The sequence below is a fragment of the Crocodylus siamensis genome, chromosome 4 (genome assembly GCF_052110815.1).
Source record: "Crocodylus siamensis isolate JL-2025a chromosome 4, ASM5211081v1, whole genome shotgun sequence".
In the NCBI taxonomy this organism is placed as follows: Eukaryota; Metazoa; Chordata; order Crocodylia; family Crocodylidae; genus Crocodylus; species Crocodylus siamensis.
This window is the reverse complement of record NC_143398.1, coordinates 112,893,810-112,911,950: the sequence shown is the minus strand read 5'-3', so window position 1 is coordinate 112,911,950 and position 18,141 is coordinate 112,893,810. Positions and strand designations below refer to the sequence as shown.

At 42.5% G+C, this 18,141-nt stretch overlaps 1 protein-coding gene across 9 annotated transcripts in view; it reads right to left on the bottom strand.

Annotated features, from left to right (window-relative positions):
* The window catches only part of WNK1 (WNK lysine deficient protein kinase 1), a 145,501-nt gene that overhangs the window by 93,678 nt on the left and 33,682 nt on the right, over positions 1-18,141 (bottom strand). For all 9 annotated transcript variants that reach the window (XM_090043411.1, XM_090043403.1, XM_090043404.1 and 6 more), the window contains exons 2-3: positions 10,190-10,362; positions 438-658 (exon numbers count right to left, since the gene is read on the bottom strand). In XM_090043411.1, coding sequence (XP_089899537.1) covers positions 438-658; positions 10,190-10,362 — 394 coding nt within the window. The remainder of the gene's footprint in view (positions 1-437; positions 659-10,189; positions 10,363-18,141) is intronic.

Genomic DNA, 18,141 nt, shown 5'->3' with positions numbered 1-18,141 from the left:
ACAATCCAACAGATTCTGATACATGACCAAAAGTGCTAAGCTATAACATCAGAAGCACTGTACAATAGTTACAAAGGATAAATTTGTTATCGAAACCCTTTGTATACATCTAGTACACAAATGGGCCACTCATTTTCCAATTTAATTCCATTTACTCCCTAGTATGAAGCTGATAAAGTGGTTTTATCAACAGAGTTCAACCAAAACCTCAGGGGCAAGGTAATAAATCAATATACCAAAGATTATATCCATATTAGAAGCAAACACAATCCTATAAAAACCGTTAATCCTGTAAAACAAGGCCCATGATTCAGGAGCAAGACCTGCACTTTTGGGGCTCAGACAACATATATGATGCGTACTTTATTTTACTAGAAGGGTCAAGTTTCCAAGTAGATTGACTGGACTTGCCAGCCTCCAAAACAATAAAAGCTTACCTATCACACTCTTGGCAAAGGAAGCTCGTTTCAAGGTAGCCAGACCTAGGTCTCCTATCTTGACTGATCCAGTGGGGCCGGTGATGAAGATGTTGTCACATTTTAGGTCTCTGTGGATAATAGGGGGCGTGCGAGTGTGCAGGAACTGCAAGCCCTTTAGTATCTGACGGCACCAGCTTCTTAGTACTTTAATTTTCATCACTTTAAACCTTTTCAAATACCTGAGAAGGGAAAAAAGTTGCAAAATAAGATCATGCATGTTGTTTCAGAAGACATTAGGCTTTGGCAACTAAATTGTATATATAGATTAGCATGGATCAACTTTTCTGGCAGGTGTACTACAAATTAGCCCCAAACCCTCTGAGTGCCACTGATTCCTTTCTCCTCCCCAATTTTCTGCTCTGTTTTCTGCTTCCTGCCTGATCTGATGCTCTCCTCTGCCCTGTTACCGTGCTGCCACTCCCTTCCCTGATCTGCGCGCCACACATAGGAGCTATACATACCACTTGTACCACCCAAGCCACAGGCTGGCCAGCTCTAGTATAGACAATCAAACCTGTAATACCAATTGACTACCATTTCCTTACAGCCCGTTTATTACATTTGAGAGACCAAGTCCTACTCCATGCTTCTGTTCCACTACAGCATATCAGTCTCCAGAGGGGGAAGTGGTGGCAGTGTCATAGCCCTATGTATACCATGAGAATAAGCAGTGATTTTTTAAATATGCACAAGTCAAAAGAAAGCAACTCTCTCAAGCCCTCTTCATAGGGAGAGAGAGAAAAAAAAAAAAAGAAGAGTAGACTGTGATAGGTAGGACTCAAAGTTTTATGCTGTTTTTGGACTACTGTCCTGCTCTGGTCTTGCCAGCCAACACCAGGCTAATCAACTGCCTGCAGTGCTTTAAAGAAAGTGAAAAAAAATACTGATTAAAACAAAACTAAAGTCTCCACTTCATGTCGTGCTTGATCTACCTGTATAGTACAAGCTTGGATATGGCTTTAAAACAAGCTGGCCCCAAGGCATCTTAATAGTCCTGAAAGCCAGGCTGGCATATGTATTTACTGTTACCTAGGATACACTGTTCATTAGTTATGGAAAGAAATGGAATACCAACTCCACAGTTCTCAGCAATTCATTATAACATAGCTTTATGCAGACCTGAAAGTGAGATTTGCTATGTTACAAATTGTTCTTAATTCTAAAAAACTTCCTCTACAATTACCGATTCAAAACCTGTCATCTTCCATAATGTCCTACATTCTCATTTAACAGTCATCTTTCATCTTTAAGCACTGAAGGAGATTACATTCTTTATCTTATATGCAATATCTTTTCCTGTATGCAAAGAAAAAAAGGTTAGAAAATATCAATTATTCTGAAAAGAGTATTGTGGCATAGTGCAATGACGACAGCTGCAAAGCCAAAATAACAATCACTCCAATACTCAAATTCATCCAAGTGGCTCAACCAGGGATGCAAGGTTTAATTCAAGCTTATCTTTATTTTAGTCATTAAAGTTTTTAAAGCAAATAGAACCTCTCAGCGATCACTTGATAACTGCAAGCCAGGGTTCGATCACTTGAACTCAAGGAGATACCATAGGCACTCATACCAAGTGTGGAAGATGGAAAAATAAGAGGCCTCTATCCCTACAAAAGCATTTGTGTAGAGGAACCAGGTAAACCAATGCCACATCACGTGCTGAATCAGCAAGCCTGATGTCAATAATTCTCTTTCTACCTCATTGCTATTTGAAATTTATGGTCAGAAAAAAAAGTCCAAAATACAAGATTCAGAGATGAAACCTTTTTCTACACTTGTCAGTGGGCTGGCTCTCTGATGCAACTAAGAGCACTAGCACAGTGCCCACTTCTACTCTACCAAACACAGATTCTTCTGGGAGGGGGGTGTGGAAAGAAGGGACAGATCAAGGCCCCCACAGTGAGGGAGGGGAGTGGGGCAGGGGCAGAGGCTGCCCAGCCAGGGCAGTGAATAGGACCCCAGAGCTGGGAACAGGACAGAGCCATGGGTAACTTGTCCAGGGGGCGTGAAGGGAGGCACAGCTTCCTGCCATTGCACACACCCTCAGGGAAGCCCCAGGGGCATGTAAACCCCGCCCCGCCCCCCACAAAAAAAAGTGTGTGAAGGGTGAGGACAGACTATCTGCTGCAGACTCAGAGCCAGGGGCTGCACCAGCCTCTTCCCAATGGGGAAGGCTGAGCTGGGCTGGGGCTGCACTCAGAACAGGCAGGGGCAGGGTAAGCAATGGCAGTGCTGGAAGGGGTGACTATACGGAATTTTGGGGTGACTACATACCCCCCAAACCCTCCCCTAGCACCACTCATGCTCTGGGCACTCTGCTCTGCTGCTTTTCCCTCTGGAGCCCTACACTCCCCAACAGCCCTCCCCCACCAACAGATGTACCAGCAGGACACTGCTCTTCAAGCTGTCAGGCTGCATTCCTGGCCATGTGCATGCTGCAATAAAATGCTGTGCGCATGCGCGCAGCTGGTGACATTAATCAGGCAAAAAACACCGAGTGCCGATAAACGTTAAGATTTCCTGTTACCAGTGCCGATCCAACATGCATCCAATATAAATTGGTGCATCTCTACTTTCTAGTAGCACAATAAGCATCACCTAGTCTTTGTTATGCATTTGCTTGGTCTTCCATTCTCTCTCCAGGATGGTAGAGTAAGGTTTTGGTTTAGTTTTTTTTTAAATCTACATGCTGTTAAGAGTGTATATTGGATAAAGTAATATTGAGATGTGCTTTACACATGTGGAGGAAGGTTGCATAGAACCTACAGGAGAGGTGTCAAACCCTGTAACCAGCTTAGAGTATTAGTATTATTTATTACTCCTACCCTGGGCAGAGAGTACCATCTCATACAAAAGATATGTAAATTGTGGTTTCTGCCTATCCACTTTGTGAAGAGAGCCAGTCTTTACAAAATTATCTGGGCCAGTGCCCAGCATAAAGCTGAGACATTAAATCCCTCATTTCTTTGAACTAGAAAATCATAGTAAGGTCTTTAAAAAAAACACACACACAAAAAAAGCAAAAACAAAAACAAACAACAAACAACAACAATATGCTGCTAGCAATAATCCTGTGGTCAAAACAATTCGGCAAAAATAAAATCAGGAGCCAGTTACAGCAACGGAGCAAAAACCTGAAGGAAAATAAGGACAAAAGTGAGTGAAAGCAAGTCCAGGAAGGAGACGGAACAAAAAAGGCTCTGGTTCACATCAGCTACCACTCATTTTTTCGCTTCAATGCCACTTGATATTTGCTACTGACAACACACTTTCATCTCTCATGCCTGTTTTAAGGGTCACATGGTAGAGGCACTTGAGTTCTCCATTTGGAATCTCCAATTACATTCTTGGTTCTCAAATATGCTGGTATACTGCCAGCTCTTCACTCCTTAAGGACCTGGGCCCAGACCATCATCCTGCATCCCTGTGGCAGTGCTATAATTTTTCCAAAACAATGTCACTCTTAAAGCTCACACTAACATTTAAAAAGGAGCCCAACAGCAAGTTATTCTAAACATCCCATTACAATGCAGAGCTAGCAACTATAAACTCTCTCAGAAATAACCATGAAGCAGAAAGCTGCTACCCTGACAGTAAATGATGTAGCCTTAGACAACCATAAATGCAGCACAATCAGAATAGGAAGTCAGATTTCCAAACTATGCATACCTAAGATGTCCTTACACTGAATTCTTCAGGGGGAGGAGGGGGAAATGGCTTGATCCTCTTATGTATAAAAAGGACCTAAAAGTCCTCTCACCCCTTCCCCTAACCTTGCTCATTTAAATTAGCAATTCAATTCCACTCTAATAATCATTAGTGGTCATGAAATATTACTAGAGTGAAAGCTGAACGGCTAAAGAAAGGAAAACAATTTTGACCCACTGTTTAGAAGCGAGTATGGACAACATCTTGGAGAGAGGTCATATTGGAAAAAGAATGAGGACCCTCTCCTTCAGTTAAGTTTTGAGACCCAATACTATAGAGTTTGCCCCTACCCCCCTCCTCACCCCCCCCGCCACACACCCTGAAAAGCACCACAAGATCCTTCAAATTATAAACTACCACAAAAATCTATAATTGATCTTTTCATGGCACAGAGCAGCAAAACACATGCACACACAGAAACCTAACTAAAAAACCCACAACTTCTTTTGCTAGTTAAGGCAAATTATTTTTCAGTAAAACTGAATATGTACTATGGGATTTTCCTCATTCATTGCTCAGCTCAATGTGAGTCTCAGCAGAAATGGAGTTTACTCTCCCCAAAGTAGCAAAATCACCTCAAACTAACAGCGAAAGTGCAGAATTACTATTTTTTAAAACAATTTTTGGAATATGCCTTGAAATGGTGAAGACTGATTACTGTAGCTTTCTTTGAAGAGGAGAGAACAAGTGCTGCAACAGCTCCAGCTTTACAGCTCAGGAAGGTATTTGCTTTAAGTCATGTTAAGAAAGCGTCCTCTACTGGCAGTAGTACCTTAAAGCCAAAAACTCTACTTCAGCTTTCTACATTTTTGCATTTTTCCATCTCAGTAAACAGATTCTTCACGTTCTATTGTGCACAACCATAAGACTGTAAAACTGATGAATACTTGCAATGTTTGCCATTAAACTTCCATTCCATTTCAGAGATTTATAGAACTTTGTTTGCAAAACAAAACAAAACAACACAACACAACAAAAAACCCCCCAACAAGTCTGACTAAACTATGCCTTTTAAATGCTGCCAAAAATTACTCTGATACATATTAAGATTCAGGTGGGCAGGTTGCTTAGCAGAATGAGTGCTTAACAGAAGTAGCAAAATATAATTTACAACAGGGGTTTTCAACCTTTTTTTAACAAGTGTACCCCTTCTGTCTTAGTTTCAGCTCACATACCCCTTTATATTAAAATTATCTGGGGGGGGCTTAGCATGCACAACGTGCACACGATCCACCCCTCCGCAAGTAAACAGATTCCCACTAGTGTTTGCTACGGAGGTTCTTAGATTACATGGGGAAGGGGAAATGGCTGTGAGGGGGTGGGCAGATCGAGACCCCTGCAGTGAGGGAGTGGGGCACGAGCAGCGGCTGGAGTGAGCGGGGCTCCGGCTGGACCAGGTCATGGGACAAAATCAGAGCCTAGGCAGCTTGTCCAAGGGTGCAGGGGGGCTCCTGCTGCTCTGCGTACCATGGCGGAGGCCCAGGGGTACACATGCCTCCCCAGTCTTCATGTGGGGTGGAGGCAGCTGCTGCTGTGCACTGGGCTTTGTGTGCCACTGCAACTGGCCTGGCAGTGGTGCGACACCATATGCCTGCCACCACCAGGCTGTGCTGCACCCCCTGCCCACCCAGTGGCGGGATGCACATGGCATTGCACCGCTCCTGGGGCAGCTGCAGCAGTGCACAAAGCTTGGCACAGTGGCAGCTGCCTCCACCAAGTGCACATATCAGGGGGGCACATGTCCTCTGGGCCTCTGCCACGGTGTGTCCAGCGGCAGGAGCCCTCCTGTACTCCCTATGACCTTTTTAAGTACTCCTAGGGGTATGTGTACCCCCAGTTGACAATCACTGATCTACAAGATTCCAATATAAAAGTTGCTGTTGTCTACCTGATAGTTGCTTAGTATGAAAAAGTTGTGAGGACCTGAATACTCTCCTCTAATAAAAGGAGACTTTCCCATACTCAGAGGAAATGCACTGAAAAGGATAAAGGTCCATAGTGGGTTTCATATGTGGAAGGCATTGAACACACTACACCCATAGGTGGCAGCACAAAACTGTAAGATCTTTAAGCCTCCCTCAGGAGACAAAGGTTTACCAAATACAGCTAAGGATAAGCAAGATTAGATGGAGGACTGTCAAGTAGCCAATTATAAATAAAAAAAAGTTTCCTTAAATAAAAGCTGCTGAAGCTATCAATTTGCATCATCACCACTAAGTAATTAATTCAATAAAAAGTCTCAAGACTTTAAGGCTGTATTTGAATTAAATAAGGATTGACTAAGTCTTTCCATTAGGCAATGGATAAATTATTCTCAAATACAATATAAAAAAAAAAGTCACTGTGCTTGCTTTCCTTAGACCTGAAGAAAAACACTTTGAATTTTAAAGCTCGTCTGACTAACCCAATTACACAGTTGTCCAATAAAAGATTTCGCCCAAAAAATTCTGCTTCTAGAAAATACAATAGTGAGACCAAGATTTTATCTGAGGGTTTTCAAGCAGTTTCAAACAGTTCTTCAAAAGCCAGAGACTTCCAGGTTAAACTATTACACATTAAAAGCCAGTAATTGGTAGTACATGCATTTTTCATATTTCTGGGTATGCTAATATACACTGCTTATTATTTCCAGGAAAGCAGACAGTATACTTAGAGAGACCTGGAAGAAGTGCACAAAATACTGAAAGACATTAAAACGACAGTCAGACATGCCTCAGGAACAAAAGAATAGTCAATGACATTTCAAGGCAACAAGTAGATGAAAGGGAAATGCTGTATCCATGATAGCCAAACTGCGGTCTCAAACAAAAAACCCAGTCAGAAGCCTTTGGAACTTCTAATTAAGTTGTATATAATTCTTAGTGATAGAAGTTAAAATATACCTTCATATTTCAAAAAGCACAAAATGACCTGTAGTAAAGAGTTACAGGGAAAACACCTTCCCGCACACAGGTTTTCCAAATGGGGTTTGCTACAGAGTTTCTTAGATTATGCCCCTCTGAAGATTCTGGTACTGGACACTGTCATATGGAGTAAAGACTGGAGGTAATCTGATGTGCAATTCCCATAGTTTTGAGCCAAATGGAATGACCTAGGTAACATTCATATAAAAGCATGCACACAGTTCCTTCAGCATATTTAATTTCTCTACGTCTCTGTTTTCCCTTCCTTTTGAAAGTGGCAAGCACTTATCTACAGGAGCATGGAAATCTTGTTCATACCACTACATTTTAGCTTAAATTCAGGCATCTAAATTACTTAAGACTCAAATCCTAGGGCTTGATTTAAATCCTAAAAGCAACAAACCAATGCCTTGTGTGCTATATTCTCTCTGATTAAGTTAAACACTGCTCATCTTTGACACACAAAACTCTCGTCTAACTATTTTATCTGTCTGGCTTCTGGACTTATTTCCAGCTCCCACCAGCTACATATTTATTTGGTAAAATGCAATGCCCAGACTTAAATTAATTTCTTCTTTAATCAGCCTCTTGCCCAGAAATACTAACTGAAGTATTTCTAGTCATAACTAGATCTTTATTGACCACATTTCAACTCCTGGCTGCATCAGGAGGCTGCAAAGTACTGGATTCCAGGGCAATTCAATTCATTCCATGTGTTACTCAGCACTAGAGGGCTCTCGTGGTTGATTTCCTTGGGCCAACTTCAGCTTGCGTTTGATTCTATTTCACTTTGCTAAATGACAGTCTGGAATTCTAGACACTTGCTTACTTCAAGTAATGCTGTCATGTCCTCCATTTTTAGCTCTTCATACTACTTCAGTTGAAGTGAGAAGCTCTTCCTGCAAGTACTCTTCCCTGTATGTATTTTTTATACATAAAATACAAATAAATACATACAAGGAACAGAGCTTGCTTGAAGAGCTTCTCACTTCAACTGAAGCAGTACAAAGAGCTAAAAATGGAGGACACGAAGGCATTACTGAAAGTAAAGCAAGTGTCTAGAATTATATATATAAAAATGGTGGCACCACAAAGTCCCCAGTCAAGGATCAGGACCAGAATATATGAGGCACTGTACAAAACACCTTCCTATCTAAGGCCCTAGATATTAGGGCTGTGTGAAGCTTCAGTTGTTGATTTGATTTGGCAGAGATTCGGCAGCCAAATCTCCGAATCCAAATTAAGTCAGGAGACCCTTTAATCTCTCCAAATTGAATCAGAACCCTCCAAATTGATTCAGAAAGATCTGACAGCAGACACAGCTTTAAAAATGTTTTTTCTACATACGTCAAAGTACCAGGCACCTCGCGAATGCCAAGATGGTGGAGCAGATGGAGCACCCCACAGGAGCATGGTGGGGTCCCCAGTGAGCTCAGCAGCAGGCCTGGAAGTAGATCAAAACTACTTTTGGTCCACTTCCAGGTCTGCCAGGGAGCACGCTGGCCCCCTTCCGGCTCAGCAACTGGTGCCTCCCAAATCTAGGGTGCACCTGGGGTTCCCCCACAGCTGATCGCCAAGCCAGGAGGAGGTGCAGGGGGGCCCCCCCAGTATGCTTGGCAGTGGACCCAGAAGTGGACCATAAGTACTTCTGGTCCACTTCCAGGTTCGTCGCCAAGCACATGGGGGGCATCCCTGTGCTCCATCCACCCCACCATCACAGCATTCACAAGCAACACCTGGTACCTTAAAGTATGAAAAAAAAAAAAAACATTTAAAAAGTCACGGCTATGGACAAATCACTGATTCTCCAAATCAGCATCAAATCTTCAGAATTGGATTCAGCGTAATTGGAAAAAATCTGGGACAGTGATCTGAATCAATGAATCAAAATCACTGTCCCCAATTCAGGCCAAATCCGAACCGAATATGGCCCATTTCGCACACACCTACTAGACATGTTATTTTTGGAGTGCTACAAAAGTTTATGGTAGAGAGATCATTATAGGGTGTGCACACATGCATAGCCCACTACCTGAATTAAAGGTACATTCTTAGCCAAGGAATAAATAGGGGGGCTCCTCCTCAGCTCCCTTCTCCTATGGGGGAACTTGTCAGCTAGCAAGACAGGCTTATTTACAAGCTTATCCGATCAGCTGTTGCCATTGTAGCAACAGCTGATGGGGCTGCCCACAAGCTACCAATGGGAGCAAGGGTCAGTTGGGTAGTCTCCACCAGTGGAGATAGTTAAAGCACCAGCAGCACCGCAGTTTAAAAATGTTGCTGCAGCTTTCATGTGGGATACTGAGGGTTGGAGACCTGTCCACACATTAAATCCATCACAAGATTTTTCCATAACAACTTCATTGTTCAAAATAGCAACTTATTGCAAATCTGTCAATTTGAAAGGCAGAGGGAGGAGAGAAATCAGCCTTTTATTTATTTATTTATTTTTAGTGGGACAAGCAGCATTGATATGTGAACAGCTGCTGTTTAGCGAGACAAAGCAACAAAACTAACATCTAGGATTTAAGTGCAAGACTGAAGCAAGAAAAGATTTAAAACAGAACAAGCATGGTGCTCTTACCCTTGAAATTTAAAAGGTTTTTCTGCATTTGCTTCATAGGAAGTGATTGATGATGATTTGTCAAACTCACTTCCTTAAAGGCTGTCCCACTGCTCTTTTTTGGTGCCAAAGGCATACTCCCTGCTCACTTTTACACTAAAAGCTTTATTGCCCCTTGACTTCCAGCAACAGGATTCTTTGGCAAGGCTACAGTAACAAGTTACCATGAGGGAAGAAAAGTGACTTTACAGCACATCAGCTACATAGTGAACTGATAACTGCCTGTGTGCACTTTACCCTCAAGTAGGCACAAGGTAACTCGCTCCTCAGTGAAAATGAGGCACAAACTACCTCCCACTTATGAGGCAATTGTGCCCATGTACAGGCACAATAAAGTTTCCTCCCTGTTTTATCTTGTGGTAAGATTAGTCTTAACCCATATCGTCAATATGGCAAGCAGTTTCCATTTCATTTCGATACTCTGATGTTATGCTTAGCATCATCACACACCTCACTAGTCTGAGCTCACTTACGTTTTCAGGGTTCCAGATGTCATGAGTTCTGTCACAAGAACAATACATTTCTTTCCCTTCACTGTAGACTCCCAGGAATCATAGAACCGAACAATATTAGGGTGCTGGAGCCCTTTCAGCATCCCAGCTTCCTCTTTAAACCTCTGCCGCTCCGATTTGGACAGCTTCCGGTCCTAGCGAAGAAAAGGAAAAAAAGTTACACACATTAAAAACTACAAGAAAGTTACTAACTAACAGAAGAGGAAGCCCACATGCCAAAAATATCAAATAAAAAGTTATCAATCAGGTTATCAGAATAGAGGCAAGATGCATGTGTCCACCCATATGGATTTGCTTAATAATTTGGGAGTACCCAACCATCTTTCAAAGGCTAACTGGGCTTGGTGCTTGCCCCCGTCACAGCATGCACTATTTAAATACAGATACATTCTATACAGTGAGGCTTTTACTGCATATTGATAGTCTACAGTCTGATTGTTCTATAAAGTGTCACTCTTCTTATTCACTCAAAGCTATTACTCTCCCAATAAAATAGGATTTACAGCTGCTGTTGCATGAGAAATAGGAATCTTAACTGCTTTAAGGCAATTGGGAATCTTCACAAAAAACAAAAACAAAAAAACCCCCACACTACAAATGTCTTAGAATTCCGTTTAGTCTTGCTTATGAAAGCTTATGCCTCTTTATAGCACCTTGGAGGCCAGTTGCTTCACTCTGCTCTTCCTTCTGGCTACAGAAACAAACTCCTGACTGAAACTTGTACAAGGATAAGGGAATTGGGATTAGTTTCTCCTCTGCAAAAGAACACTTAATGTGTTTATTACGCAAAAATAAGACTGCTAAAAGCAGAAAAAGAGAAGAAGAATCAGCAGACAAGAAGGATTTGATCTCTATCACATACGGGCAGTGGCAAAAGCAGAAGCTATTTACCAGACACAGCTTATTCTGTATGCTTAAGTGTTCATAGCACTCCAGCATCTATCTACTGAAGATTAGTTGTGCCAAATCTAGATTAATGGATGTCCATGTGGCTAATTTAATGTTGAAAGCAGTATGCACGTTCAAAAAAAAAAAAAAAAAACTATACATACACCCTAACTTGGAGCTGTCTACATGATACAGCACTCTGGATCCCTAGAAAGGGTTAAACATATTAGTTTCAGGTTTTGCCAGAAGCTACTAGCAAGTTTTTCAGACTAATGTATTAGATTGGAACTGTAGATTCCCAGCTAGCCTTGAAAACTGGTCAGTCCTTTTAAAACATTCTCTTACTTCCAATCAACTGTTTGGGTATACTGCACAAATATGAATTAAAATATTTTTCAGGAATTGATATGATAGTAGTTGGGAGACACCAGATAGGAGTACTGGATTAGGAATTAGGAGAGAACTTTCACTCGACTCCACCACTAATTTACAATATGGCCCTGAGCAACTCACTTGGCTATGTCTTCATCTTCCTACCCCTACCTCTGGCTTATTTTAAAGAGCATATACTATTCGGGGCAGGATATACTCATAAAAGTGACTATTCAGTGTTCATAGATGCCCTGGTCATGGGAAGAGGAGGGCAAACCAAAGCAAGCAACAACCTCCCCTCACCTCCTAAGACTGACTCGCCCCTCCTCCTCACAGACCTGATCTCTGCCCAAAAGGCATCCATGCAACAGCCCTTGTGCATAGCTGTCTTGCAAAGTCAACAGACTAAAGAATTTCCCAGCAGGGTTAAATGTAGCAATAAGTGTTCATTCCAGAACTTACAGTTCTTAAAATGCTACTCCAAGTTCCCTCCTTTTTACATTTAGGAGAGCCTATCATATTTTCCAGTCAATCTGCAAGCAACAGATTGCCTCCCCATCCTATCCTATGAAAGCAGAAGGGTCCCAAGCCATTTAAAGCTTTACAGATCAAAACACCAATCGGCAGCCAAACCAGGTCGGAACACCAGGCTCTCATGCTCCTAGTAGACAATGCCCGCTGCATTCTGCCCTAGTTTAAATTTCCAAGTTGCCTGAAGCACAGCCCAACATTAAGCACACTTCAGTCAGCCCCACCCAGAGGTAGACAAAGCAAGGTCTGTATTTGAAAAGTAGTAGCATCTCTCTGGCTAGGAGATTTGTTAAAAATGTGTTCCTGGACACTACTGCTATATCATCTGACAGCAGCTGGGGATCTAATATAATCCAGATTGAACACTTGTTACTAGTGTCAGCAGCACATCCTTGGGGGTAGAAGAGGAAGAGAGAAATAGCGTCAGTATATTAATGAGTTGCTTCTGTCATCCTACAACAACTACCTCACTCATCAGCATCATGCATAGTTCTGATCAATACCAAACAGGTTAAGAGAAAAGAAATTTTTCAGAAACAAAGCGTTTTTATAGTGTGAACAGACCATTAGTTATTAAAACAATTTCTCACAAGCTCTCTCACACCATGTGAAAGCTAAGTTTAGCTAACTTAATTGCAGGTTTTATTTTTAACTAGAATAGGTAGTATTCATAAATCCTGTATCTTTATACTGTCAAAAAATCCCCACCGTCTTCCAGGGCAATAATTCCTCCTTTTTCGTTTCTAGAAAGTGTTTTTTCAATATTACTCAGCCATACTAATCTCTCTACATGAGGGGTATAAAACCCACCCCACTGCAGGGCAGATGAGGTGCACAAAGCTGGTATGCGCATTAGATCAGGCCCAAAGAGCAGCCCTGCATGCCAGATCCAACATGCACTCTGCACCAGCCCTGTGCACTGCATGCAGCATGTACACTTGTTTTGGCTCCAGGCACCATATGCAGCATGCTATCTGCAATGCATATTGTATCTGGTACACAGAGCTGGTCTGTGGGCCCAAGACCTCAGATCCAACACGTAGGGCCAGTCTAGCACAGCTGCTGCATGCAGCATGTGGGGCTGATCTGAGACCCAGAAGCAGCATCATGGGCTGAGTGACAGGGCTCTGTAGGCACTCCTGCTCTAAACCATCCTCTATTCATTTAGATCTTTAATTGGTTTCAAGAAGTCCATACATCAGCCTCAGGTTTTGGAAGATTTTGAACTATTCCCAGATGAAACACTAATTTAAAAACCACAAAGACTGTTCCTGGTAAAAACTGAAGTTCAATCCACTTTTAAAGTAACTAGTACTAAGTACTGGAGTTGTGCATGCAGTTCAAAACTGACTACTTAGCAAACATCTCTCCATAACCTAGTTTAAGGAAAGCATTCAAGATCTATTCAGATACTGCACATGGTTTTTAATCCTGGTCTCATCACCTACCAAGAAATGAAGTGCTAAAATTTAAGCCATAAAAAGGTAGCTTGTCATTTTACTATCATTTATCTTTTGCTAACTTGTATAAATCTGCTATAATGTTCAATATCGCCAAGAATGACTGCATGGCTCTTCCAATTTCGCTCTAGAAGTATAAAAGCAGCAAACATGTTTTAGGCACTTGCATCAGCTTTTGAGTTGAATGTTAATTTGATCTTGCAGTCTGAACTTTCTTAGGAGGCTTAAAAGGACTTCCCTATGTTCTTTGCAACTCCAACCAGGGCTCTACTGTGGAGTTTTGCAAGCACAGTTGTCAACTAAGGATATCATCTTCTCAGACCCAGGGGTGGTCAACCTGTAGCACCCAGCAGGAGAGAAGAGGACCAGCAAATTGGTCAGAAAGCAGATCAGAGCTGGGGAGGGGAAAGGGGATTAGAAAAAAAATCACTTGAGGAGGGTGTGGGGCCAATTTGTAGCAAGCCTGACAAAAAAAGTTGGCCCCCACTGCAGTAACCAATGCAGCTATGCTGACACCCCTTCTTTCCCCCTACCCCCGTAGCTCTAGTTACATAGACAGAAGGGGGCTTTGTTAGTTCAAGTTGTCATTTGGGGAGGTAGCCCAACTACAGTAGCAGGAAAAATGAAAACAAAAAAACCCACACACACAAAACACACAAGTAAGTCCCAGCCATAAATCAGCACACAGCCTTTGTGAGGAGCTCTGCAACACAAAAGAATTATGAAGAGTAGTCTTAAGGCTAAGAAGGTTGACAACCACTGGTCTTAACCAATGTGTGCCTTGCCTACATACATAGCCAAGTAGTTAAATCCATTTTAGGAAGCCAAAAAATCTAGAAGCATCCAATAGCCTGTATATTTTTAGTTTTCCACAAAACAGAAAGCATTGTTCTTCCTGAATTGATAACTGCTCCCAAGGACTCAAGTGTCCTATCCCAGTCACAGGGCTGTGCTTTTAGAACAAACTGAAACAGATGCATCAAACCCACTCTGTTCATTTCATTCATTCCTTTCCACCTACATTAAATTGTTTTGACAAGCCAGAACAACAAAAAGCAAGGCTACCCAGCACGTGACCTGGACTTCTGCAGTGCCAGGGGCCTGGAACAGAAACAGGCAGCAATTGAAACAATTGTTCAGCTCAGTACCATTCAATTTTCTTCTTGGCAGATTCTGTGTATCTATATATTTACCATTGTAATTTCTTCAGCTAGAGGCAGCTGTTTGCATCAGAACTGCTGTACCTTGGGAAAACATTTGAAAGATCCACCCTGGGTGCCTTTAACCCAGGCACAACCTCACTATTCTCTCTTCTTTTTCTTACTTTGCTTGCCTATGTAAGTTGTATGCAACCAACATTACTCTACACCTTTCCAAATAGCGACAGGACTTTATGTAAAGACACCACTATGGATAAGCTACTGCACCAAGATCCGTAAATATGCCTACTGACACAACAGCGCATGTGCTCTCATCCAGGAAGCACTTAGTCAAGTGTGTTCCACTTCCCTATTTTTAGGAAGTCAATACATAGACTCCTGAATTAAAGTTTTCAATCCCTATTAAGCTGCTCTTATGTACAATGATACACTAAGGAAAGACTGTCACTGAATTTTTCAGCTTTTGGCACAAAGTGCTGCTAACCTTTTATGTTCTACCTCAGAGGTTTTCAACCTTTTTTAACAAGTGTACTCCTGGTAGCCGGACGCAGAGCCGGGGGGTGGGGAGCGCACGTGGCCAGATGCAGAGCAGCAGCAGCATGGGGTGGTGGATGGTGGCAGCAGCAGCAGCAGCTGCCATCACATGCAAGCTCCTCACCCCCACCCCCACCCCCTGTGCATCTGGCCAACCAGGTAGCACCTGCGCAGCCCACAAACAGGAGCAGCTGCCTTGTCCTGCCCTGGCCCTGCTCCTGGGAGGCAGCAGTGCAGGGTGGTGGATGGCAGCACTCAGTCTCTGCCTGCCCATGCATACCAGCTAGGGCCTTCCTGAGCACCCCCGGCTGACAAACCAAACTACCAACACAGACAGACCAAACTCCTGCAAGTTTCTGTCTGCTTGGAATGCCAACCAAACAAGTTCTGAATGAAGCCGAAGCCTACACAGCTCTTACCTAGGATTTCCACACTACCCGCACACCCCAGATCCAACGTTAATGCAACAGCCGCTTGTGCAATATTTACTTTCCACAAAGCCACCTGTTGGAGATCTATAGCAGGGGTAGGCAACCATGCTAGTGTGGCACGTGAAGGCATTTTGCTTGGCATACGCACCTTGGGGTGGATTGTGGGGAAAGGGGCAGGAGCTGCACTGCCACAACAAGGATCAGCCTCGTGGCTCCTCCACTATCCACCTCTGGCACGCCAACATCTTACAAGTAGAGGTTGCAGGTGTTTTTTGACACTGCCCAAAAACACTGCAAACCCCTGCTCTACAGCAACATGCTGTCCTTGAATGCAGGTCTCTGGCAAGAGAAATTTAACAGGAGATACTAAACTTGGCCAATTTATTCAGGTCTGCACAGATACTATACCTGCTATAAAACTGCTTGTTTGATATCCTGCATGGTTAACCTATCCTAACTTGTAGACAATGAACCATCTACTTGCACCACACCATACTTCTTACCAAAGAGCTGATGACTTCCAGTATGCTAACCTGCCCCCTGCCCCCCCACCCCAGGAGAGATGAATTACAACAGTTTCCAGCTGAGAATTAATGTTTAAGAACTTGGGGGGCCCCCCGCAGGGGAGAATCTGATAGTTCAGCATTTTCCCAGGGATAATCCCTTTAGAAGAGCTGTTCTCTCTTCTGCATTCAAAGGTCATTCCACTATACTGAAAACTGTAATAGTGAGAAACTAGTATGGCAAGGTTCTCTTCTGAAAGCCTTACTCCTGTGTACACCGATCTACTATCCAAGCAGCAAAAAGCAACATTCTCCCGCCCCCAAAAAAGGACCAGACACAGAAAACAGCCATAACTTCTACTAGACACTGATAAAAATAAGAAATGAGAAGTGACACTTCACTAAAGAGGAAGAACACTCTTGGTACTATCCACCTGCAGATACGGGGTGCAGCAAGTGAAAGCAAGCCTTACAAAATGAACACATGCAGCCTTTATACAGGACAGACAGGCAGGTCTTAAATCTTTAAAGGCGGGGACTACTTTTGTACAGCACCTAGCGCCATGTGATTTTGGTTAATGACAAGGGCAGCTAGGTGTTTTAGTAATAAATAATCCAGACCTTATTAAAAAGGAAGCTTACCATCCGTGCCAACATTCTCCCACAGAAGGCTCTGTAGCAAAGCTTCCCAAGGACATTTAAAAGATTGAGGGGAGGGTATTGCTGCTTCTTGCCCATTATGCAGAGGGAAAAAAAAAAAGAAAAAAGTGCTACATTGCAGAGACAACTGTTCTTCTGTGTAGATTTCTCGAGTTGATAAGAAAAAAAAAAAAACCAACACTTTCCAAGCTTTTCAGACAAGGTTAATGAGGGGTCACTAGGGGAGACACTTGCAAGGCAGAGCTCAAATTCAAATAGAGTTTGTCAATGGCACAGAGGCTTTGCAGGCTGCAGTGTTCTCATCCTGAAAAAATTCAGCACTACAGGGAAGAAAATGCAGCAGTGTCCACAGAACTAGATTATCAAGCATACGAACAAAGAATCCACTGAGCTTGTCGTCAAGAACCATTCATCTCTCTGCAGCTAAGAACCAAGAAATGGAGGCCCAAAGACAGAGGACAATTGCATCTACTCTTTAATGTCAACTCCACAGTTTGATATGGGAAAGACTCACAGGAAAAAAAAAAAAAAAAAAAAGGATACTTTAATAACCATGTAGGCCTAATAACCAAGTAGGCCCAAAAAAAAACAAAAAAAAACCTACTCTCCGACAGCTCCTTCCACAGATATTTAATTTCATGTCTTATGTTTATTCAAATGTAATTAAAAGTAGCTGAACAGCAGCTAGGGATCCCAATGCATGACAAGTTTTTATGACAGCTAGTAGAGTTGTTCAAATTTACACAGAATATAGGTAATTCTTTCCAGGACCAAGTGCTGTGCAACTTCACAAGCTGGAGAGTGAAACAGAGCAGGGCAGAGACTCAATCACTAACCAGACTTGCATGTCTAATAGAAAGCATTTGCCTCAGTACAGTTTGACATTTAAGCTTCCAGAACTAACTCCATCTTCCTGCCCATCTCAGGGAAACTATGAGACAGGCACTTAGCACCACAATAAGTTTCCAAGATTTATGCATATTTACATTTGTGTACATTTCCTTGGGGAGAACAGCTTGGTGTCTCCCCTACTTTATCTGGAAAGTAAGGAGGAAAAAAAAAAAAAGCTAGTACTATCTTCAGTTCACAGAAACTGACCAGTTCAGTATTCAAGTAGATGGTAAATAAAAGACAAGTCAAGCTGTCAGGCAGGAATGTTTACTGAAAAAGGCCTTAGGAGGAACACTGCTAGACTAAGAAGTAGGAACAGTTGTTCTCAGCATGCCAGACTGCAACTTATGGTCAAACTAATCTACAGGATGGCAACAGCCATCAGTTCCATCTTCAGAGACTGGGGGTTGCTTAAACCCTTAAATCAAGTACTGTATGCACATATGCAAGGAACAACACTTACTTGCTAAAGACAGAATGGGG